Here is a 26,350-nt window from a genome sequence, read left to right as displayed (position 1 = left end):
AAGCCCGTGCACCACAACTGCTGAGCCTACGCTCTAGAGCCCACAAGCCACAACTACTGAGCCTGCGTGCCACAACTACTGCAGCCCGCGCGCCTAGAGTCCGTGCTCCGCAACAAGGGAAGCCACAGCAATGAGAAGCCCACGCACCGCAACGAAGAGTAGCCCCCACTCGCCGCAACTAGAGAAAGCCCATGCGCAGCAACGAAGACCCAACGCAGTCAACAATAAATAAATAAATAAACACCTGGTCAGTTCCTTCAAGGCCATACGTGGTCTGGCCTCAGTCTACCTGTCTGAGCTCCCCAATGCCTTCCCTCGACTCTGGCCTCTGCTTGCCGTGCTCAATTCTATATATCTCTAATCACACCATCCACAGCAATTAATTAATACCACGTTACTCTATTTTATTTCCACGGATAACTGAAAATTCTGTAACTGACCGTCCTCTCTCTTGAGAAAGTGCATTCCCCCAGAGAATCGTCATGACTTAGAACTAAGGGCCCTGGAAGCTCCCTTCTTGGATCTAAATTCAGACTCCACTACATCCTAGCTCTAGAACTTCAGGAAAAGTTGCTTATATTGTCTGAGCGTCCATTTCCTCACCTCATAGAATGGGGATGAAAGCAGTACCTACCAAACAGAATTATTATAAAAATTAGATGAGATTAAAAAAAAAAATTAGATGAGATAAATGTAAAGCACTTCACGTGACAAGGTGCCAGACACATAGCAGGTGCTCAACTAATGATTATTAATTAATAATTTTATAGTAATTACTAATTATAATGGACTGACCGACTGAGGGCAATGAATAAATGAGTGAATGAATGAATGAGTGCATGGTGGACCATATTTCTTCCTCCTACCCACTCTCCTTCTGGGCTATTCCAAAGGTACTGGGTAGAACAAAGCGGCAACATCAAGTCCAGAACAGCCCTGGCATTGGAGCCCACAAAGCAGCACTGTGTTGCCAACAGGTAGGTTCAGAGTGCCAGACAAAGAGCATCTGGGTTCAATAAATTTTACATTATGACAACCCACCAATTAAAAGTCTAGGCTTCAGCACCCAGATCAAGGAAAACAAATCCTCAAGGGGGAAACAACTGAACAACTCGCCCAGACACAACTCCAAGTCGCCAACAAGCATATCAAAAACAGTCCATCACCACTTGCATCAAAGAAATCAAAATCACAATCACAGTGAGATGCCACTGTTTTTTACTGATCACACTGGGGCAAAAACATATATACAAACAGTTTTCAAATTGGAACTTACGACACAGAAAAACCACCACATTTGTTCATTCCACTTCATTGTATAAGTAACGCTGTAGCATTTCCAGAAAACAATCAAGAGGTATCTACCCAAAGCCATGTTGATAGCCTCAGACCTAGTAGTTGCATTTCTAACAATTATACTAAGGAAATAAATCATCAGAACAGCCATGATAAATTCTATTCCTCCTCCGTGTTTAATTAGCGAGGAAAACACTCAGAGTGAAAAATGTAGATTATAAAACTCTCTCTATACAAATATATAGACATGGACGTATCCTGAGATATACAAATGTTTTCTTTACAAATGAACGGATGGAGAGATGAGAGTGCAGACAGGCTGAAGGCCATTACATCTCAGTTTTTTGTGCTCACAACAGGGATTAAACAAAGAAAGGCTCCCCTGTACCATTTCTGCCATCAGCCTGTCCTGCAACCAGCAGAGCCTCAGGGCACCCAGCCCAGGAGCTTCATTTCATCCACACCATCAAAACTAGGGGGTATTTCTCCAGGACCCCTGGGCCACTCTCAGAGAAACTCAGGACCTTTCCTGCAAATAATGTCAAAACCCAAATACCTCTGCAAGGAGACTGAAAGGGACCTGAGGGGATGCCACAGATTGTGGGGCAAAGAAATCATAAACTCTATTTGACCCAGAAAACTCAGGATGTGCAGTGCTGGACCACGACTCAAGGCTGAAAAATCCCATCTCTCTTAGATCTAAGATTAGGGTGTTGATTTATAACATATTACGGCATATCTGTTGCTTTTACTTTCCTTGAAGAGAGGGGCGCTATCTGTACCTCAACAAATTCCAAAACTACCAGAGCTACCCGCCGGGAGATTCCGCAAATGGAAACTTCAATCACCCCAAGCCTTCATTCTAGGTACACTTAAAAGGGGAGAGTAGGAAACACATACCTCATGCTCACAGATTTTGATGACTACTTTCGCTATTTGCGTCAATTTGTGATTTCCTGAGGGAATAAGAAAATAGAATTAATTCAAATGGAAACACAGAAATACCCAGCCTTGGGATTATACTTCCACTTACAACATTTTAACTTGCTTTCTTCCAGGATTAACCTTTTAAAGGTTAAAAACCATACATTTCTGGCTTCTAACATCAGTTCAGATTAGGTGACTTTTCCCATGAACCAATCTTTGGTGCTTAGACGTCATCTTCTCTGAAACATAACAATTTGTGTTGGTTTCCGACAGCTCATGAATGAATATCTGAAAGATGCTTTTATATTCTCAAGGCTCAAATTAGTGAAAAGGAGCCTTCTTCTGCCCACTGTCCCAGACGCCAACCCAAGAATAGTACAGGAGAAAGAAGACATTTAATTGAGTAACTCTAGTGTTCCTGGTGCTTTGAAATACATTTTCTTGTTAACTCTTCAAAAAGCCTTATTAGGAAGCAGGCATGAATGTTCTCATTTCACCGAAGAGTAAACCAAGGCTCAGGAGTCATCACTTATATGAGACCATTTAGCTAACGAGTTGAGGATATGGCCCCAGGTCTAACTCTTAACCCTGAACCTTTACACTAAACCAGAGAACAAGATGGCCAAAAGGCCGTGTTTTCTTCGAACATTTTGACAATTTTTAGAAATTGTAAATTTGGTGGCAAAAAGGTTTCATGCGCACACACACAAATATCTAGATTTCTGGCCTGTCTTGAAAACTCAGAAGATCTAAGAACTCTGTATGCAATAAACCACTGGAGTGTCCAGGGGAGATTCCCCTCCAGACCAGGTGGGAGTTCCCTGTAATCCGCAGTCACGCTCTCCCCATGGCCAGTGGTCATCCTGGCTTATGCTATTTTTCTGCTACCTGAGCTCATTCACTTGTTTATATGATCTTACTGCCCTTTCTATATATTTGAGTTTATAACCTTTACACAACTTCTCAATGTCTAGGGTACCTCTCTTTCTCTCCTCCCTGCACCCCAACCCTGCTGAGTTAATAATGCAAAACATATACTTTAAGCAGATAGCCATCCATTCATATATCTTTGCTCAAACATCAGCTAACAACAGTCTACGCTAGGCCCAAGGGTATACAGGAAACAAGTTTGGCATCTGCCCTTAACGGGCTTACATCCTGGTGAGCAACTCAAATGAAAAAAGAGCACCATCCAGAAAGTGTGATAAAATACTACCATGGGGAAGTACAGGTACTGTGAGAGCCCTTAACAAGAGTACATAGTATGGGCTGGGGCACGAAGGAAGGCTCCTCAGAGGACTGAGAGGCTGAGACTGAAGGATGAGGAAAACTCATCAAAGCAAAGAGGGGAAGAGTGTTCCAGCAGGGGACAAGAAGAAGAGAACAGGGCAGGACCCTGAAAGATCTACCTGGCCAGAAGGTAGACAGAGAGGATTGTGGGAGAGGGTAGGACAATGGGAAAGGTGCCCATCGAGGAGATTTTAATGGGAGCTCTCCTCCATTCTGTCCAGAAGGCTTAACCCACAAAAATGCAACAGACAAAACTTTAACCAGAATATAAAAAACTCCTAAAACTCAATAATAAAAAAACAAACAACCCAATTTTTAAAAATGAGCAAAAGATCTGAATAGATGTTTCACCAACAAATGATATACAAATGACTAATAAGCACATGAAAAGATACTCAATGCCATTAGTCATTAGAGACAGGCAAAACCACCATGACATAATATTTCATGACTTCAAGAATAGGTAAAATTAAAAACAGACAATACCAAATGTTGACAGTGATGTGGAGCAACAAAGATTCTCATATACTCTGCTAGAAGGAATGTAAAATAATACAACCAATTTGCAAAACAGTTTGGTAAAATTTCTTATAAATTTAAATATAAACCTACTCAATGATCTAGCAATACCAGTCTTGGGTATTTATCCAAGAGAAATGAAAGCATGTGGCCATACAAAGACTTGTATAAGAATGTTCACAGTGGCTTTATTCATAACAGCCAAAAACTGGAAACAATCCAAATATCCATCAACATCAACAAAGGGAATGGATGAATAAACTGTATGTTGATACAATATTGTTACCGGACTTCCCTGGTGGCGCAGTGGTTAAGAATATGCCTGCCAATGCAGGCAACACAGGTTTGAGCCCTGGTCCGGGAAGATCCCACATGCCACGGAGCAACTAAGCCCCTGCGCCACAACTACTGAGCCTGCGCTCTAGAGACCGCAAGCCACAACTACTGAGCCCGCATGCCACAACTACTGAAGGCCGCGCGCCTAGAGTCCGTGCTCCACAACCAGAGAAGCCGCCGCAATTAGAAGCCCACGCACCGCAACGAAGAGTAGCCCCCGCTCGCCACAACTAGAGAAAGCCCGTGCACAGCAACAGACACAGTGCAGCCAAAAATAAATAAATAAAATAATTTATAAAAACTATATATATATATTGATACCACTCAGCGATAAAAAGAAACAAACCACTGACAAACACAAAATGAAAGAATCCCCAAAATATTACACTGTGTCAACGTAGCCAGGCATAAAAGAGGGCACTCTGACTCCACTTGTATGAAATTCTAGAATATGTAAAACTAAGCTCTAGTTACAGAAAACAGAATAGTTCCTTTTCAGGAGGGTGGATTTACTGGAGAGGGGCAATTGGGAATACAATGGGGTGACAGAAATGTTCTAGGATCTTATTTGGGGTTGTAGTTACAGAGGTGGTTACACATTTGTCAAATTCATGGAATGCACCTGTAAAATCTGTGCTTTTTATTTTATGTAATTATTCCTCCATTAAAATAAGGTTTTTTTTAAAGGACAGGTAAAAGCATCATATAGTCACAAGCCACTGTGGACATCAGCTCATTCCTTAAAATGCATGTAGTCACTGCCCCCTGTTCACACACGTCAGCAATCTATACACCAGTATTCTCAGCTATTGGCCCTGATGCATGAAATAAGAGCCTGATTTTTCATGAAGGGCAGGAGAACAGGCAACACACACAGCATACTCTCATTCTTAAGAGTCATCGAATCCACTCACCCCCATTATAAATGATGCAGTTGTGCAAAATCCATTTTGCATCAGCCAGGAAGGCTTCTGTGCAGCCATACATTTTCTTTTTAGCGTTCTGGGAAGAAAAGCCACAGAAAATAATCACCAGTGAGTCTCTATAAGCCACAACCAGTAACACCTGCGTCCCCACATAATTTTCTTAGCAGTCATTTGCCAAATTAATTAATGCTTCTACTCATTTCCCAAGATGCTATTATAGTTGAGATCTATAACTCTATAAAAATGCATTCACTGAATTCAACACACTAACTTGAATTTTCTCATCTTAGAGCACTGCCATTTATCAAGCAGCTTCTTCCACCAAACCAGGATATTTTACATATTTACACATTTATTATTAATTGTACAGCCTCACATAAGCCTCATAATTGAAAACTCAAGGAAGCGGTCACTATCCCCATTTTACAGACAGGGAAACTGAGGTATGGTAATGTTAAAGGAACTAATCAAAGTTCCAAAGCTAATAATTTAGGAAGCCAGGATTCCAACCTTGTCTTTTTGAAATTCCTTCTTTTGTTTAATACCATAAGGGTGTGTGCAATTTTCCAAAGCAGGCTGGATTTACTGTTTTGGGGATCATCAATGCATACAATATAAAGTAATGTTTTCTCCTCATCCACGCTTTTCTTTAACCATATTTTGGTGCCAGCAATTTGAAAATCAGCACCAGGATGACATACACAACCTAAAATGTTACATGTGTAATTTTTCAGCATGGAATTTTAGTTTGAACCTTTAAAAACACTTTCAGGCATTAAAGAAATACTCTTATCAGTGAAATAAGTCAAGATCTAAGAAGCCACTTATTCACTGCTAACATGAAGGTCTCCCCGACACTTAATTTTCTCTTCTTCCTTCCTGCTGCTCTTATTAGCACCTCCAAAAGAAAGAGAAGGGTAAGGCTCAAATCAACCAAATCGCTAATTCTTAGAAGCTGTGACTTTCTCATATAAAAAGCTAGAATCACCAGCAGAAGTATAATACTATTTGGAGCTAAGCAGTGGATTTCAACACCCATTGCAATCCTTGGGAAAATGTTACAGAAGAAGTTAGGGGAATGAGAGTTCTTCCATCCAAATAAAAATGGCACAGAACCATCTAACTCGAGATGGGGCACGGGAAGTGAGGGAGGATCTTTAATCATCTTGACAATTGGCTTTTTGATGGAAGCCAACCTTTTCCAATGTACAAAGGTCCATGGGATGAAAGATGTATTCCGCATAGTCAGGATGCTGTTCCAACGGAACGGGCTTCTGGAATGCATCTGTCTATAAAAGAAAAGATGCACAGACACAAACCCATCACTGCTATGGAGGATCAAGCATTAATACCAGCAATGCACTTTAAAACCGAGACAACTTTCCAGAAAATACAGTTCTAAAACTTTCTACAAAATAGGCCCTTGAGAAGCTCCAAACTGGTTCACCTTCAAATTCTGCCTGGTTATCCATAATCATGGGCCCAGCTGTGTTCCAGTTTTGTCATTTGTTTTGTTTTCAGTACATACTCAAGTAACAGGTCCAGGCCTCTTCAATTAAGATGGACAAGAACACGCTATCATTACTTGAGACCTGAATTCTGAAGGAGGCTTATCTATACACTGAAAATGCCCATAATCAAAACCGACTGGGGGTGAAATCTGGCTACACCTAGAGATGACACACCAAATAAAGTTCCCCTAAAGTGCCAACAGATATCTTACACATGGGCGGAAATTTTAGTGAGGTTTTGCTCCTCCTTTGAGGGGCCAAATTACTTTCAAAGCAGGGACTGTGTGAGGACTTCCCTGGCGGTCCAGTGGTTAAGACTCTGCGCTTCCAATGCAGCGGGGGGCGCGCGTTCGATCCCTGGTCAGGGAATTAAGATCCCACAGGCCACGTGTCACAGCAAGAAAAAAAAAAAAACAGAAACAAAACAAAGCAGGGACTGTGTAAAGGTTTTATATCTTGATCCACTTTCTTATGGAGTAATAAGAATCAGTTCAAAATGCAAGGCCTGGTTTGTTGATGGTACCATTTACTTATCAATTAAAAAAACCTAAAAGATTTCATTAAACACCAAATTATGCTCAAGCAAGGCATCTGAACGGATTACCATTTGCAGTCATCCAAGCTCTCTCTCATCAGAATCAGTTTGGCCGTTTTGTTTGTTTGTTTGTTTGTTTTTTGTTTTTTTGCGGTACGCGGGCCTCTCGCTGTTGTGGCCTCTCCCGTTGCAGAGCACAGGCTCCGGACGCACAGGTTCAGCGGCCATGGCTCACGGGCCCAGCCACTCCGCGGCATGTGGGATCTTCCCAGACCGGGGCACGAACCCGTGTCCCCTGCATCGGCAGGCGGACTCTCAACCACTGCGCCACCAGGGAAGCCCAGTTTGGGCATTTTAAGTTAAAAGGATGCTTCCACAAAAATCAGCAACTTTCTGTTCTGATTTTGTAACAAACAATTTACATAACAAATTAACACCTTCTTTGATTTTTCTTTTTGGTTTATAATTAATTCCACAGTGTTGACAAATCGACATGAATCAATTCTCCTTGTCAAAGTTTGTTTTTTTTTCAAAACTTAGGCTATATAATTTTGCTTCCATTGACAGAGATTTTGGGAAAGAGACAGGTTCTCAATTTAGCAACCCCCAACTGGCATGCTCTGAATTTTTTTCATCATGATATCAAACCTCAGAATATAATCTCTAAACTAAAGCTTCTACTTTTTTTTAAAGAAATTAAACCACAATGGCTACTAAAAGCACTCAGAATCTACATTTAAATTACATTTATTTGACTTAGAAAGCAAACTCTGAAGAGTTTCACAAAGGGTCACCACTAGCCCATATGGTGCCTTTGTGTAAATCGGAAAAGAACCCTACCCAAGAACCCAAGTTTCCACAGGAAAAATGTCATAACATGTTGATTATCTTATCATAACATATTATTTTTTTATTTTTTGCGGTACACGGGCCTCTCACTGTTGTGGCCTCTGCCATTGCGGAGCACAGGCTCCGGACGCGCAGGCTCAGTGGCCATGGCTCACAGGCCCAGCTGCTCCGCGGCATGTGGGATCCTCCCGGACCAGGGCACGAACCCGTGTCCCCTGCATTGGCAGGCGGACTCTCAACCACTGCACCACCAGGGAAGCCCATAACATACTATTTTTAAAAACAAGGTATTTTACTGCCATCTTTCTGAAACCTGTCACCAAAAACTACAAAACCACCATCACAGCTATGATATGACTGGGACTTCTGGGAGGGAAACCACGGAGAAGTACACTGCTTGCCAGCTGAACATGGCAGGCCTGCTTTCACATACAGATTTTCCTTAAAGGGCAAAGGCTGTACATCAAATCCCGTTTCAAAATTCTCACCCTTTACAGGAATCTCACTGGTTGAGTTTTACCTGAAGGTTCCACCATTAGGCCTTGATTACAAAGAAACTGGGTTGTACTCAGCTCTCTCACTGAAATGGAATTCTACTAACTCCCCCTTACCCAATGCAGTCTGAGGTTTCACTTCACAACCACTCAGAATTTTAAATCCCCACCAGCTTTCTAATATATGTCATTTCCTGATTAAACTCTTTGGTCTCACAAAGTGCTCACTTTTGAGAATTAACTTAATGCCGTTGTCCAATTTAATTTACAGGTATCTGAATCTGGGCACACAAGACCCAAAGAGTAATAAAGCACAGGTGTTTGAAAAGCTAAGGCAACTACAAGGAACAAAAATTTAACAGAACAAAGGTCACTATTCTCATTCACACTTATAACAAGAGGAAGTGTCATCTTACCCCTGGCTGTTTCATTTTCTGAATGGCAAACTTGAGCAGGTAGGATAACTGTTCAATGGTGAGCATTGTCATGGCTTTACTCTGAGTCTCGATGCATTCTGCTACTGTAATCTTCTACAAATCAAAATCACACAAATATCCAGTTAGAAAAAAAAAATTACGATCCCATGTACTCATTTCTCTTTTCTCCTAATTTTCCAGTAAGTTCACATGTAAAAAATAATTCCCATCTAAATGAGACCAGTTGTTTCGCTTGACGAGCACTCCAATCTACTTGACCTGGGTGCTGGATCAGTGGATAAAAATTAAGAAGCACACCGATCCATCGATTAACTCATTAAGAACTGTTTTTAGCTCATGTAGACAATATAATCTGAAAAAAGGGTGGGGTAGGCAAGGACCTGAAAAATCGTCATTGCTATAACCTTGGGTTTCAAGAATAGGACATGAAAGGCCACTGATGGTTTCAGGGTAATCTCTTCACACAATGAATCAGCCACTTTCCTTGATCCTCTCAAGGTTCTGGGCTATCTTTCAGGAAACTGACAAGGAATTAATTCAATGACGTCATGGTTGGAAAGGGACAATCTTCCCTGTAGAAAGAATCCAAGGGACGGTAGTGAACTAAGAATAAAAATGACTTCATTCTCCGTCACCACTGATGTGAACCCACGCACGACATTCTGGCAAATTACCCATGGAGCAGTCTAGCTGTCTATCTCTGTGGGAAATAAATGTCACTTTGTAAGAGAAATTCCCATCAAAGACATGTCTGATACCAGATTCTGCTATGTAAATCTGATACTTGATCTAAGAGCTTCGGAATCCTTAGGCAGCAGAACAAAAATAGTAAATTCAGATGCTATCAGGAAACACTCTTGAACCATCTGTGTAGGGAGAACTGAGAAAAGTTTTCTCTAATTAATTTGGTTTGCATTTCCATTCTTCAGATCTCCTGATCCTCCAAAAGGAACTTCCAGGCGTGTCTGGTTGGTTGCTGAGAAAAAGGGCAACCCAAGAGGCGCTCATAAGCTGAAATCAGTCCGTGACGCCCGGATCTCATTGCTTAGCTACCAGAGCTAGTCTTCCCAGTTGACCACCTCACCAATTCACCACTAGAAGAAATTCAGGACTCTAAATCTTAGACACAGAACACCTGTCTGTCTGAATTCCAGTTCATTTCCAGGTAACTATCCACACTCAGTACTTGGGTCGCCCGCTCAACTGGCATTCACCTCTTCTCCCCCATCCCTGGCCACGTCCTCCTGGTTGGCAATGGCCAGTTCCCACGATACAGACTGAAAGTACCAAACAAACATTTTTGAGCCTTTCCTGTGTGGGGACTGGTGGTCCAATCCTGACCAATGAGCCCAAGGGCGTGTCAGCTGGAGGCTGATGAGCAAAGTCTTCTGCTTGATAAGGATTGAGAAGAGACACTCCTCTCAGGGGGACTGTTATCTAGTCACATGTGATACAACCCCCAACAGCCACCTTATGAGGGACACACTGCCTCAACAATGAAATGCAAAGAATCTGGCTCTGACCAAACGCTGGCCTGGCCCTGCCTCTGGATTCTTTCTATACACGATAATAAATCTCTCTGGTTTCAGCTGCCTTTCATCAAGATCTATTATTTACAGCAAAAGCATCCTATCTGAGCCACTATCTTCTCTGTGAAATTATTAAACAATTGGGAAGGGAAGGTCAAGACAAAAGAAAATAAATGAAGGTTCCAGTTCCCACATTAAATGCAGGATGAGTTCAGGCTCTGAACAGGAGGGCACTGCTGAGCAATCTCTCCGTCTATAGGAACCCAAAGAAAACCAGTGACCATCTTTTGCAATTTTAGAGGTAGAACACCATTAAAATGTCATCATCATACTGACCTGGCCTCTACTTTCTTTCCACAGATTTTTGCTGCATCCACTACACAAAAGCAGTACTACTGACACTGTCCTAAAGCTTGCCTTTTTCCCCACTATCGACAGCTGGGAGAGCTTTCCAATTCCTACACAGAAAGCATCCTCGCGTTTGAGATCTAATGCCAATATACCTTTGAATCCAGGTGACACTCCATATTAAAGGATTTTGTAGATGACATTATTTGGGGTTTTTTAAATAAATCTATCTATCTATTTATTTACTTATGGCTGCATTGGGTCTTCGTTGCTGCGCAGGGGCTTTCTCTAGTTGCGGTTAGTGGGGGCTACTCTTCGTTGCAGTGCGCGGGCTTCTCATTGCAGTTGCTTTTCTTGTTGAGGAGCACGGGCTCTAGGCGTGAGGGCTCAGTAGTTGCGGCACGCGGGCTCAGGCTCGCGGGCTCTAGAGCGCAGGCTCAGTAGTTGTGGCGCACGGGCTTAGTTGCTCCACGGCATGTGGGATCTTCCTGCACCAGGGCTCGAATGCGCATCCGCTGCATTGGCAGGCGGATTCTTAACCACTGCGCCACCAGGGAAGCTCTGTTTTTCTTTTTAATTTGTTTTTGTTTTCTAGATGACATTCTTATTTTCAGCATTTTGAAAAAGCATCATAGTTGGAAGTTGCTGAGACTAGAAGACACCTCAGAAAAGTGGAAACCACGATAATTGTTTTCATGAAGAGCGTTTAGGCTTTGCTACAAATGAAATATGCACGTTCCCTTCACTATGCCCGTGTGCTTCTCCCTTGGGTTCTGTACCTGCAGCCCCCTCAGCCTGGAAGGCCATCCCCCCACTGCCCCATGGCTCACTCCTTCCCTTCTTCAAGTCTTTCCTAAATCTTAAGAGGACTTCCTGGACTTCGTCATTTAAAATGGAAACACTCTGCACCCCCCCTCACTCCCTATTCCTCACTTTCAATTCATTTTCTCTAGAACATTCTTCTTCTAACACATGGTATACAACTTTATTGTGGTGTTTGTCCTTTTCTCCTGAAAAGAATGGGATTCAGGCCTCTTTTTGTTCACTGTTGAACCCCTAGTATGTAACAGGCACGGGAGAAACAGCTGTCGCGTGAATAAAAGCACCAGATGGCAACCACGTGGGACATACAACCAACACTAGTCTTCCCAGCTTGGCTACTGCCGATGATTCAATGATGCAGCAGGAGACAACATCCAAGAAGGAAGAAAACAGCGTGGGATCTCTTCAAAACATACAAACTGTCAGAAGTTTATAACTTCTGGAATGTTCATTACAGGAGAATCAGAGAAGGCTGCAGATCTCAAAGTGATCCAAAGACCCATGAAGAATCAAAATCAATATTCAGTGCAGGGGACCTTCCTGGCGGTCCAGTGGTTAAGACTCCACACTCCCATTGCCGGGGGCGCAGGTTCGATCCCTGCTAGGGGAACTAAGATCCCACAAGCCACGCAGTGAGGCCAAAAAAAAAAATCAGTGCAACTGTCTTTCCAAGAGCTGCAGTGCTAAGGCCGTTACCTATGTTGGTCCAAAAAAGGGGGTGACCAGGATAGAGCAGAGATGGAAGGCAAGAAACTCTTCTTTTCTTTGTGTTTGGATTATTTGAAAATTTTGAAATAAAAGGAAGAAAAGAAAGGAGAGGAAACGAGGCAGACAATGCATTCATTCAGCAGGAACTAACCTCACATTCAGGACAAAACCAGTCCCCCTCTGGTTCCGATGTCAGTCTCAGACACTTAGCGTGATAAACCCGGGGACAGAGCTCACAGCAAAGGACTTGGCCTTCCCGGTGACAAACCCAGCAGTAGAAATCATTTCGTCCATCCTGCGGTACAACATCAACAGGGTCTGTGGTGAGTGGCTGCTTCATATAGTAAAACGGACCATGTCTTAGTTCTGACTGAAATGTAGGCAAGAAAGACAGGTTTGGTTTCAAAACAAATGTGCATTCTCAAAAGGAATTTGAACAAATACATCAATAACAACAGAAGAAAATTAGAGCATTTCACACATTCATTAAAAAGCTATCTTGGGTTACTCTACTTAATACAGAGTTTGCGGGTCATTAGATATTAAGATTGATTTTTCTTTCTTGTATTTTAAGAGGCCATGGATTGAAAAGCTGGTGTCTAAGAGTTAACAGGCAGCCCTAGCAGGATAGCACAATGGTTACAACCCAGGCACACCTGGGTTCAAATTTAGCTCTGCCAGCTGCATGACCCAGGGCAAGTCTCTTAACCCCTCAGCTTCAATTTTCTCATCTGTAAAATGGGGATGATAATAACTAACATCACTGTCTTGTGGCTGGAATTAAATGGGATCGTATAATGTATGCATTTAACACAGCGCCGCCGTTACAAATATTGCTAATACGGTTAAAAGTCCAACAAATGGAAGTCTAAATGTACAAAGCCAAGAAAAGTATGGCAATTTGCCCTGGGAGTCTTTCAACAACAGGTCTTCGTCGAATAGATCCATTGGAAATGAGGCACCAAAAATGATCATTCATTTTTTGTTTGTTTGTTTGTTTGTTTTTGTTTTTTTTGCGGTATGCGAGCCTCTCACTGTTGTGGCCTCTCCCGTGGCAGAGCACAGGCTCCAGACGCGCAGGCTCAGGGGCCATGGCTCACGGGCCCAGCCGCTCCACGGCATGTGGGATCTTCCCGGACCGGGGCACAAACCCATGTCCCCTGCATCGGCAGGCGGACTCTCAACCACTGCGTCACCAGGGAAGCCCGATCATTCATTTTTTAAAGTCTACCCCCAATGCATAAAGTACTTAATAGCCAACAAGAGGCTTTCCTAAAACCATGATTCTCCAACATGATAAGTCCTGGTGTTTGCAGAGAAGCCACATCTCCTACTGAGAACGAACGAAGAATGGCAGAAAGATGAGAGAGGGGGGTGGCCAATTCATGGCCAAAATAGCAAGAGAAATGGTCCCCTAGTGATGTATTATAGAATCCAGCAGAGCCACTCTCCGAACTCACACAACCACTCGGAAGAAACTCGTTGGGAAAATGCCTACTGGAAACCAGTAAGAAATCCTGTTTAGGAAGTATGAGAAAGTCTGGTGGTAAGTGTCAAAATGACCTGGTAACTGGCTGTGTGACCTTGAGAAAGCTACTCGACCCACTTTAGCCTTGATTCCATGGACAACAGCTCAGCCACAACCACAGGGCCTACCTCTGAATAAACCTCCTTGTATAACAAGCTTTTTCCTGTCTTTCAGTAAAACATGACAGTTTCCTCCATAAAGATCTCATATACTGGTTAGGGGCTGCATAATTCTTGTTGCTGCTGTGAATAGGACCTTTTCCAATTTCAGTTTCTAAATAGTTCTCGTTGGTATATAGAAGCGCTGTTAGATTTTTTTTTTTTTTTTTTTTTTTTTTTGCGGTACGCGGGCCTCTCACTGCTGTGGCCTCTCCCGTTGCGGAGCACAGGCTCCGGACGCGCAGGCTCAGCGGCCATGGCTCACGGGCCCAGCCGCTCCGCGGCATGTGGGATCTTCCCGGACCGGGGCACAAACCCGTGTCCCCTGCATCGGCAGGCGGACTCCCAACCACTGCGCCACCAGGGATACCCTGTTAGATTTTTAATACCGACCTCATATATAAACAGTTCTGATAGTTCATTGATTAAAAATCTTACCATCTCGGGCCTCCCTGGTGGCGCAGTGGTTGAGAGTCCGCCTGCCGATGCAGGGGACGCGGGTTCGTGCCCCGATCCCGGAGGATCCCACATGCCGCGGAGCGGCTGGGCCCGCGAGCCATGGCCGCGGAGCCTGTGTGTCCGGAGCCTGTGCTCCGCAACGGGAGGGGCCACAGCGGTGAGAGGCCCGCGTACAGCAAAAAAAAAAAAAAAATAAAAAAATAAAAATCTTACCATCTCTAAGTAACATTAGTTTTGTCTGTCCGTGTCTAATATTTTTACATCACTTTTCTGTTTTCCTTATTTTACTGACTAGGACCCTCAAGATAACAAGGAAGAGTGACCAAGATTACAGGCACCCGTCTCGCTCCTGGTTTTTGTTTTGTTTTGTTTTGTTTAATATTTATTTATTTATTTGGTTGTGCCAGGTCTTAGTTGTGGCATGTGGGCTCCTTAGTTGTGGTATGCGAACTCTTAGTTGCGGCATGCATGTGGGATCTAGTTCCCTGACAAGGGATCGAACCCGGGCCCCTTGCATTGGGAGCATGGAGTCCTAACCACTGCGCCACCAGGGAAGTCCTCTCACTCCTGGTTTTTATTATGAAGTTTTAATGTTCTCAAAATGCCTGCTACTTCCACCTTCGTTGATAAAGAGCCTCACAGACGCTTATTTAGCAGTTCTTTATGAACCAATCCTAAGCCCCCCAACTCTCACTTCTACTAAGAAAACAGCTACGACTTGTAAGGGCAATTGCACAATTCTTGAACTTGGTTACTGCCCTATTTCTGTTCAACATTTAAAATAGAGCGCTCTCCTTGGTTTCCAGAGAATTAACATCATCGTTACGCTATTCCTTCCACGTTACGTTTTCCAACATATTGTCACACACACCATCTTCATTTTGTCCTCACCATCACCAAGAGAGGTACTCAGGGGAGACACCACTTAGTCTTACTAGACAGATGAGAAAACTAGGTTAAAAAGACTTATCGGACCCCCAAGCCCAGAGCAAGGACTCCCACTCAGGTCTCCGAGCACTTTCTCTCGTCCCTGTGCCCCACAAAAGATGCTGCTGGATGCAGAAGAGATTCTGATGATTAAGTGACCCCTCACAGAACATTCTCTGTAATCCAAAATAACTTCGGCTTAAACAAATTTACAGTTACTAGGGGGTAAGGGGGGGAGGGGGATAAATTGGGAGATTGGGATTGACATATACATACTACTATATATAAAATAGGTAACTAATAAGGACCTACTGTATAGCACAGGGAACTCTACTCAATACTCCATAATGGCCTATATGGGAAAAGAACCTAAAAAAAGAGTAGATATATGTATATGCAGAACTGATTCACTTTGCTGTACACCTGAAACTAACACAACATTGTAAATCAGCTATCCTCCAATAAAACTTTTTTAAAAATAATAATAACTTCTGCTTAATGCAAAAAGCTGAAGAGGAAAAAAAATCTGAAAATTCGGAAGATATCTAAAAACATACTAGAGGGGACATAAAAAGATAACAGCATCTAGAGCAAGGAGTTCTCAATTCATATGACATCTTGGGCCAGAAAATTCTTTGCTTCAGGGAGCTGTCCTGTGCACTGTAGGATGTGTAGCATCACCCTTGGCTAGATGCCGGTGGCAGCCCCCCTACCCCCATGCACAAAATTATGACAACCAAAAATGTCTCCAGACACTGCCCAGTGTCCCTGGGCGGGGGCAAAACTGCCCTCAGTTGACAGCCATCCATGTAGAGGATCTGCTGTCTGCCTAGGAAAATGGTTGTTTGAGTTTCTATGGGGAAGAATGTTGGGGAGGGCCGGGGGAGGGGGAGGAACGCCCATTGAAAGATAGACTGTTGGGCTTCCCTGGTGGCGCAGTGGTTGAGAGTCTGCCTGCCGATGCAGGGGACACGGGTTTGTACCCCAGTCTGGGAGGATCCCACATGCCGCGGAGTGGCTGGGCCTGTGGGCCATGGCGGCTGGGCCCGTGGGCCATGGCCGCTGAGCCTGCGCACCCAGAGCCTGTGCTCCGCAACAGGAGAGGCCACAATAGTGAGAGGCCCGCATACCACAAAAAAAAAAAAAAAGAAAAAAAAAAAGAAAGATAAACTGTACATATCAAGCAAGCAGAACTATTTCTAACCTGAGTGGAGTCTTCCAGGATGCTTTGTGGCTTTTGCAAGATAGCTGTAAGCTGTATTTCAGGGCCCAACTTCCTTTCAGTAAGTTAATAATAGGATAGGAAGAGTCACTAAGACCTAAATGAAACTAGAAGAATCGAATATTACAGCTCAGCTCTCTAGCCGGCAACCTAAGTCCTTTGCATCTAATATAAGGTGGGGTATTGCCACTTGAGAAGCTTCCCCCACCCCCTGTCCCTGCCCCTACCCTCACCTAGCCAGGGGTGGGCGTTCCTGGGAGGACCATGAGGAGGGAGGGCCAGGTTGCCCCCTACTCTTTTCAGGAGTTTCATCCTTTCTCGAAACAGCAGCTGTTGCTGAGAACTAGCTGCCTAGTAATAGCCTTGTCAATCAGATACCTGCCTTATCTGCTGCTTGTGTTTCCTGCTCCGTAAAAATAATCTGATAACAAATACGGAACATTTAAAAAAGGAAAGGCAAATCATTTCAGGTAGAATGAGTTTCTGATTTTTCTCCCTCACATGCACAAGGTGCGTTCCCAGCCTGCTAGTAAGGCAAGCAGGCTACAACCCGTGTTGCTATGAGATTAACTGCAGGCTGTGAGCACACATGTTCACATTCCCTGCTTCTTCCACAGGCCAGCTTAACAAGAAATAGGCTTGTTCATTCACTTCTGGAACACCTCGGTCTACACCAGGAGCCAGCAAACTTTCTCTATAAAAGGATTCTATAAAGATAGTAAGTAAACAGTTGAAGCTTTGCAGGTCGTGTGGTCTCTACTGCAATGACTCAACTCTTGTCAAAGGAAAGCAGAACCGACTGCAGATGAGATGTCACTGAGTGGACGTGGCTTTGTTCAGGTAAACTTTATTTACAGAAACAGGCTCTGGGCCACACCTGGTCTGCAAAAACCAGAGGATGGGTTCTGGGGCTGTGTGTGAGCACAGGGTACATGTCTGGGGGGCCAGGGGCTGGGGGGAGAGGACCACAGACTCAAATTCCTTCTGGGGCCACATAGGGAACACAGATGAATGAAAACAGTCCTGGTTCTGGCCTGCATTCTCCTGCATTTGATAAAAGCACAAGGACTGCAAAATAAAGAAAGACCGCTTAGCCCTGGAGTGTGAGGATGATGCTGGCACCCAGCCTCAATGCTGGCGAGACGGCGGGAGGGGCAGAGTACGTGCCTGTCTTCAGGGCTCTCAGCTCCAGTGATCAAGGCCGCCAGGCAGACACACACACCAGGGGCTGCCTGGCCTCAGGGAAAAGCGGGCAATCCTGCTGTCTGTCCCCTGACCTGTCTCAGCTCTTAACACACTGCCCCCACCCAACAAGGAGCTTCTATGAAATGTCCCAGTTTTTAAGACAATGCATGGGCCCAGCAAAATAAGTCCTGGCCCACCTCTTTATAATACGTATACCCCTGTACTCAGAGGAGACAAGAGGGGCCCTGTCATTTCTGTGCCATATTCGATCAAACATACACCTAAGGCCATTTTGCACCAATCTGTTAGCAGATTTTTTTTTTTTTTTTTTTTTTTGCAGTACGTGGGCCTCTCACTGCTGTGGCCTCTCCCGTTGCGGAGCACAGGCTCCGGACGCGCAGGCTCAGCAGCCATGGCTCACGGGCCCAGCCGCTCCGCGGCATGTGGGATCTTCCCGGACTGGGGCACGAACCCGTGTCCCCTGCATTGGCAGGCGGACTCTCAACCACTGAGCCACCAGGGAAGCCCTGTTAGCAGATTATTGTTCGATCCTTTAATGAGAAAGAAAACGAAAGAAAAGAAAAAGAAAAGAGGGATGGAGGGGGGGAGGGGAGGGGAGGGGAAGGGGAACCTCCCAAAAGGACTCAAACTCAAAATGTCCCAAGAACTACAGATTAGATTGGTATTTTACAGTAAAGGGCCAATGTCACTTGGGACAAGGTATTTCTTGCCACGTCTACCATAGGACATTTAGCGACCAGACCCTCCTCCTCACAATGCCAGAAGCACCCTTCCAGGCTTTGGGATGTCCCCCACCAGCAGTCCCAAGAAAAAAGCACCTAGATGTTTTCAAACCTTTCCTAAGAGGTAAAATCACTAGACAAAAAGGCTGTAAAAAAATTAATTATAGGACTTCCCTGGTGGCGCAGTGGTTAAGACTCTGCCTGCCAATGCAGGGGACATGGGTTCGAGCCCTGGTCCGGGAAGATCCCACGTGCCGCAGAGCAACTAAGCCTGTGCGCCACAACTACTGAGCCCACATGCCACAACTACTGAAGCCCGCGTGCCTAGAGCAACAAGAGGAGCCACCGCAATGAGAAGCCCGCGCACCGCAACTTAGAGTAGCCCCCGCTCGCTGCAACTAGAGAAAGCCCATGCGTAGCAACGAAGACCCAACACAGCCAAAAATAAATAAATAATTTTTTAAAAAATTAATTATAAACCTCAGAATATTCTTTCCCCTAAAAATAAAGTGCATTCTAAACCTCTTCTTAAAATTCCCCTGAAAGTAATGAATTCCCAATATATGAAAAATGGGTGAAACCTTAAATCAACCGACAAAGGATTCATCCCCAAAATATATAAACAGCTCATGCAGCTCAATATTAAAAAAACAAACAACCCAATCCAAAAATGGGCAGAAGACCTAAATAGACATTTCTCCAAAGAAGACATACAGATGGCCAAGAAGCACATGAAAAGCTGCTCAACAGCACTAATTATTAGAGAAATGCAAATCAAAACTACAATGAGGTATCACCTCACACCAGTTAGAATGGGCATCACCAGAAAATCTACAAACAACAAATGCTGGAGAGGGTGTGGAGAAAAGGGAACCCTCTTGCACTGTTGGTGGGAATGTAAATTGATACAGCCACTATGGAGAACAGTATGGAGGTTCCTTAAAAATCTAAAAATAGAATTACCATATGACCCAGCAATCCCACTACTGGGCATATGCCCAGAGAAAACGATAATTCAAAAAACACATGCACCCCAATGTTCATGGCAGCACTATTTATAACACCCAGGTCATGGAAGCAACCTAAATGCCCATCAACAGATGAATGGATAAAGAAGATGTGGTACATATATACAATGGAATATTACTCAGCCATAAAAAGGAACGAAATTGGGTCATTTGTAGAGACGTGGATGGATCTAGAGACTGTCATACAGAGTGAAGTTAAGTCAGAAGGAGAAATACAAATATCGTATATTAACGCATATATGTGGAACCTAGAAAAATGGTACAGATGAACCGGTTTGCAGGGCAGAAATAGAGACACAGATGTAGAGAACAAACATATGGACACCAAGGGGGGAAAGCGGCGGGGGGTGGGGGTGTGTGTGTGATGAATTGGGCGATTGGGATTGACATGTATACCCTGATGTGTATAAAATGCATGACTAATAAGAACCTGCTGTATTAAAAAAAAAATTATTCAAGTCATCCAGCGATGGAATGACCCAGTTGATTGTATGACTGATTTGACCAATAACAGAGTGATGTGAGTTAAAAAAAAAAAAAAAAAAAAAGCCGTATCTCCACTTCATAATAAAACGTCTCTACCAAAAATGGAAAAATACGGGAGCGGGGGGGTTATTATGCTAGAATGTCTTTCTTTTTATAACACTAGAACAACCTCAGAGTAAAGAAAAATCAAAAATCAAAAGAACCTGACCGCCTAAGACCAGAGGCAGAAGGAATGAGCAAAGCTGGCAGGGTGTGCCACATAAGGGAGGGGTGGGGAGTGCGGAAAACTAGAGCACACAGGCCCCGTGTCTATAGAGCAGGCTCTACTCAGCTCCTGCTATTGCTGGATTTTTCTGAGTTTTTATAGGAACCCAGAAATACAAGTTGTTTTTTGAAATCTCATGATCTTCAAACGTTGGTGACTAACAGAAATTACGTTGGTAAAACCCGGCATATGCAGATGTACATTTTGCTTTTAATTCCATAATTTTTTTCAATTCTATAATCTAAAAGAGGAAAGAAAAGGGAAAGGGAAGAAAAGAAAAGAAAAACATGCCCAGAAGAATTTTTTTTTTAAGATTTCAGTTCCTCTTAGGAAAACAGACTGTGCTTGAGGGAGGGTGCCCCCTTCTATACAAACACTACAAGCTGGAATGAATTATGGGGTCAAGGGTCAGGAATTTCTTTTCTTTACAGTTAAGGCTATTTCTCCTTTGCCAACTCCTGGCCATTCAGCCCCAGGGAGTTTTAGATGTGAAAAACAAAAACCTACAATCAACCTTAGAATGTTCCTAGTCCAAACCCTATTTTACAAGGTAACTGAAGCTCAGAAATGGGAAAGCAACTGACAAGGTCCCACAGTGAGTTTCCCAGATGCAGCGGGACAGGAAGGAGTCAGGTCTCCAGGTCTGGAGCCCTTCCCTCCAGAGCCATGGCTCCGTTAACTCTTCTGTCCGTACTGCAGATAGGAGAATCATCTTCAGAAGCATAACCGTGCCCTGTGTCCAGTCACCCCTACTCTGTTCCACATCCACAGTGCATTCTGTATTCATGAGCTCCCGCCCTGTGTCCAACGCTGGGGCGAAAGCAGCCACTGGACACTGACCACTTTCTGAGGCTCCTACCAGAGGGGGACAGAGATTTACAAACACACCATTGTGGTCACGAGGCTTAAGTGTTATAGAAGTGGTATGAACACGTGGATGAGGAAGAGAGAGAAGAAAATGTGTGAAGTGCCTAAGAGTTGATCAGTTTCTAGAGAGAGAGATGTGAGCCAATTCTTTTTCTTAATGTCTTTTATCTTTTTCTTTTTTTTTTTTATGTGAGCCAATTCTTAAAAGGACAGAAGGAAGTCACAAAGCACGAGTGCATGTGTGCACACACACAGAGGAGCCACTAGGAGACCGTCTCTGTCCAAGGGGGACAATATCTGCTTCATGACTTATGGGAACGGGTAAGAGAGGGTTTGCCGTAAATTAAGGTTTGAGGATTATTTATAGCCTTCGTGTTTCTTTCTTAGTCTTCAAGCTCGACAGCTATGGGATGGTTCCCGGGTGACAGGGGTGGGTGGTCACCGGCTTCAAGCCAGCCAGGCAAATGTAAGCTTCTTACTCACTGTGAGGCCTTGGGGAGGTGACTTAACCTCTCTGAACCTCTGTGTTTTTCATCAGTAAAATGGACACAACTGCAGCCCTTCCTCACAGCATCATTATAAACATTAACACACAAAAAAAGGCTTACAACAGGATGGGCACACTGTAAGTTCTGCTTTTAGTATTATTCTCACCAACACTATTAGTATACATGTTTTTTCAAATTGCAATTCCTCCCAGAAGTTTACTTAGAACTCACCAGTTTTTCCTCCTATAATAGGATTCCCAATTCATTAAATCTGGGCTATTCAACGCAGAAGCTACGAACCAGAGGTGGCCACTTAAATTTATTAAAAATTCAGTTCCTCAGGCACATCTGCCACTTTTGCAAATGCTCAGTGGCCACACATGGCTTGTGACTATCCCACTGTACAGTGCAGGCCTAGAACATTTCCACAGCTGTTGTTTAATTATTTCATGGATAGTCTGGGTGACTATTCCTCTTAATGTAGACTCTGGCTTAACTTCTTTTTTTTTAATTTACTTATTTTATTTTTGGCTGCGTTGGGTCTTCGTTGCTGTGCGCAGGCTTTTGCTAGTTGTGGCGAGTGGGGGCTGCTCTTCATTGCGGTGCGTGGGCTTCTCATTGCGGTGGTTTCTCTTGCTGTGGAGCACAGGCTCTAGGTGCGTGGGCTTCAGCAGTTGTGGCATGTGGGCTCAGTAGTTGTGGCATGTGGGCTCAGTAGTTGCGGCTCACGGGTTCAGTAGTTGTGGCTCACGGGCTTAGTTTCTCCGCGGCTTGTGGGATCTTCCCAGAGCAGGGCTCGAACCTGTGTCCCCTGCATTGGCAGGCGGATTCTCAACCACGGCACCACCAGGGAAGCCCTGGCTTAACTTTAATTATTATTATTTATGTCACTTAGATCAATTCCTCTTCACAACAGCCCTGCAAGTTTGGTAGCACTAAGATCATTATTCCCATTTCAGTAAGTGAGAAGACAAGACACAAAGAGGTTAACTTGCCCAGAGCCTCAAGAGAACAGGAGAGCTGGCACTTCACTATGTAATTCTGAGAGAGAAAATAGATTCACGCACAGAAATGTCCCCCTCTCACAGTCCTGGTCATTTAACCATTGCTAGGTTTCTTCCCGCGAAAGCAACAATCTTGTTTTATTCAACCTCAAATCCCCAGGGCCCACTTCGGCATCCATAATCTGCACAAATCGATGAATACATCCCCATGAATCCCCGCTGAAATGATATCAGACCTGCTGGGCATCCTGTTTCCTCCAACGCTAGGAGACTTGACCTCATAGTCCACTAAAACACCTCTCATTTTTTTAAGTCAAAAGAGTAGCTAGCCTGCAGCAGAGAATTTTAGAGCTACAAGGTTCCTGAGACAAGATCCAAGATGGCATAGATTTATGCATCTAGTTGACTGGTCCTGGCTGCTGAGGGAGGGTGGAGTCTGCCAGAGACTGTGCACTCTGAGAAGGATGCATAGTGACCAATTACCCAAGTTGCAGTGGGCAGTGGGTAGGAGGGCAGCTGTCTCTCACCACAGACCTAAACCCATTCTTTTACAGATGAGAAAATTGAGAGCAGAAGGGAGCATGCCTCAGCCACACAACCACCTCCAGGCAGAGCTCGGCACTGTCCTATGGGCACAGCCTAGGAGGGCAACACCCTCAGGCCACATGGGCAAACAAACAGTCCTAAGGCGTGGAAAAAGAAATCCAAGGAAAATCCCCAAATCCTAGAGCACGGTATCTTATCTGGGTCACTGCCCTTGTCCCCCAAAGAGATCTGAAAAACCCACTGGAAATTTCTGCACAGGCCCACTTTGAGCTGTCCTTCTTGTCCTATGCAAATGACAGCCGGAGCAAGGCAGCTTGCTAAATGCCAAGCGCACCGGTGGTTAGAAAAACGACAGCCTTTGTCCCCCGGGTGTGGACGCCAATCCCACTGGCCTTTTACCTGCTCTTTATTGTTATTGTTCAGTAAGCCGGGTTTCTTTTTCTTTTTAATGGGGCTTGTTGATGTGTCCTGTGGCGAGTGGCCATTGGAGGAATGCGGAGGGCTGGGGAACTTTCTTTTCTGGGCTGTTCTCTCTGTGGAGCCAGGATCTGAAAGAGACACACAGGACCACATATTTTAAAGCAATCGGGGAGGACTAGGCCCCACAGGAAGGGGGTGTTAGGGACACAACCTATTTTGTCCCCAAACCTAATGCCATTTTAGTGACCTTCCTCCTAGAATATACTCCCCCCCCACCCCCCATCTTCATTGCTTGTCTCAGAGGTCAGTCGGTCTTTCTTTAGCTGACATTAACATTACTGTAAAAATTTTAATTCGCTGCCAAAATATAAAAATTAAGAAACTTCACATAATACCCTAGATTTGGGGCTTCTATTTAAAAAAAAAAAAAAAAAATCAGGGCCTGCAGGGCCTTATGGGACCAGATAGAGCTGAATACCAGCCAGCCACTTTTTAGACGGGAAAATGCCCCCCATTTTGTCACAGTCCCCACCCTTCCCTACTGTGTCCCTGTTGACGAGGCCATGACCCAGCTGCCGTGAGCTGTCACACACCCATGTCTGATGGCAAAAGCAGGAAACCATAGGAGACAGGCCAAGAAAAGAAGGCCACACACTTCAAGAAAATGAAGGCAAACATACTTCGTGGTGGAAGACAACATTTATTCATGTTTATCAGGTTAAAAAAAGTATAACTGTGTAAAAAAATACACCCCACCCACCAGAGTCCCCGTGGCCCAGTCACCAGTAGGCATCAAGTTTGCGACTCTCCTCCAAAGAGATCAACGCAAACTACATTCTCACCCGATTCTCATCTGAAAAATGCCAACCCCACCCTTGCCGATCCATCCCTTTCTATTTTTATTCTCCCAGCATCTCGTTAAAACACATACACTTGGGACTTCCCTGGTGGCGCAGTGGTTAAGAATCCGCCTGCCAATGCAGGGGACACAGGTTTGAGCCCTGGTCCAGGAAGATCCCACATGCCGTGGAGCAACTAAGCCTGTGTGCCACAGCTACTGAGCCTGCGCTCTAGAGCCCACAAGCCCAACTACTGAGCCCGCGTGCCACAACTACTGAGCCCGCGTGCCACAACTACTGAAGCCCGCGTGCCTAGAGCCCGTGCTCCACAAGAGAAGCCACTGCAATGAGAAGGACACGCACCGCAACGAAGAGTAGCCCTCGCTCGCCGCAACTAGAGAAAGCCCGCGCGCAGCAGCGAAGACGCAATGCAGCCAAATATAAATAAGTAAATAAATTTATAAAAAACAAACAAAAAATATAGATTATTGCAATTTAAAAACACACACACAGAGGGTGGGAGGGAGGGAGATGCATGAGGGAGGGGATGTGGGAACAGATGTATATGTATGACTGATTCACTTTGTTATAAAGCAGAAACTAATAAAAAAATAGAAAAAAAAAAAAACACACACACATACAATTCCACCACCATCCAATCTTCACCTGCGAAGATTTTAATCCATTCCATGCCAGATGGCTGTCCTGTTAGCTTAGGGAGGATACAATGGAATGCCCAGGGGCACCTTCTATCCTTGAAGAATGAAAGCTACAGGCACCAGAAGAGGAGAAAGCTATGCCGGGAGCACAGGTGATGAGACGGGATGCGGAGACCGGAAAGATGACTATCCACAAAGATGGCCTGATGACGTTCCCCGTCCAGGGTTACCTCTCAGGCAAGTCCCAGCACGCAGGCTGTGCTGTGTGTCACAGCCCTTTGGACAGGAGCCACTGGGGCAGATCAACAGGGTCCAAGATGGCCACATGTAAGGCCTCCTAGTGGTTTACTTTTGACGGAAAGCTGGAGCGTCCTCCAGCACGCTCATAAAGACAATGGACCACTTTTTCAAAATCCAATCTACACAGGGGAATTCCCCAGGCTCACCAGGCCGACTGCAGGAAAATCCTGAACAAATGTTCAGGTTGCTGTACTGAGACACAGCCCAGAGAGGAAATTAAATGCTAACCACAGACACCTTGAGGGAGAAGAGACCCCAGAGTCAGGGGACCATCCCACAGACATCAGAACAGCGGCCTGGAGAACCCAAAGGGTTGGCCCAGCAGCACACAACAGCTAGTTAGTGGGAAAATGCACTAAGAAGACGCAGCCTGGGATTGGCAAGCTTCCCCAGAGAGCACCTCCTCTCATTCCCACAGGGATCCTCAGCCCACTTCCCCACCATATGTAAAAACTCTCACTTTCTCTATAGGGTCTTTGACCCAACCATCTCCTCCTAGAAGCACGTTCTACAGACGTGGTCACAGGGCAGCAATGCACATGCAAGATGATTCAACTGCAGCACTGTGTGTTATACTTAAGACTAGAAAGGACTTACGTGTCCACAAACTGGGAGCTGGCCTGATAACATACTGCGGGATACAGCCATGAAGAAGAATGAGGCACCTCTAGACAAACTGACGTATGACAATCTCCAAGC

The 26,350-nt window shown here is 44.5% G+C and overlaps 1 protein-coding gene across 10 annotated transcripts in view; it reads right to left on the bottom strand.

Annotated features, from left to right (window-relative positions):
• The window catches only part of ZMYND8 (zinc finger MYND-type containing 8), a 134,075-nt gene that overhangs the window by 70,219 nt on the left and 37,506 nt on the right, over positions 1 to 26,350 (bottom strand). For 8 of the 10 annotated variants that reach the window (XM_060119812.1, XM_060119809.1, XM_060119816.1 and 5 more), the window contains 6 exons: positions 23,833 to 23,981; positions 12,679 to 12,897; positions 9,100 to 9,213; positions 6,491 to 6,583; positions 5,283 to 5,370; positions 2,197 to 2,252 (listed from right to left, as the gene is read on the bottom strand). In XM_060119812.1, the coding sequence (XP_059975795.1) occupies positions 2,197 to 2,252; positions 5,283 to 5,370; positions 6,491 to 6,583; positions 9,100 to 9,213; positions 12,679 to 12,897; positions 23,833 to 23,981 (719 nt within the window). The remainder of the gene's footprint in view (positions 1 to 2,196; positions 2,253 to 5,282; positions 5,371 to 6,490; positions 6,584 to 9,099; positions 9,214 to 12,678; positions 12,898 to 23,832; positions 23,982 to 26,350) is intronic. The other 2 variants (XM_060119815.1, XM_060119817.1) reach the window with 1 other exon arrangement.

The sequence above is a fragment of the Mesoplodon densirostris genome, chromosome 16 (genome assembly GCF_025265405.1).
Source record: "Mesoplodon densirostris isolate mMesDen1 chromosome 16, mMesDen1 primary haplotype, whole genome shotgun sequence".
Taxonomy (NCBI): domain Eukaryota; kingdom Metazoa; phylum Chordata; class Mammalia; order Artiodactyla; family Ziphiidae; genus Mesoplodon; species Mesoplodon densirostris.
The sequence above is the reverse complement of the archived record's forward strand: the minus strand, read 5'-3'. Positions and strand labels throughout refer to the sequence as shown.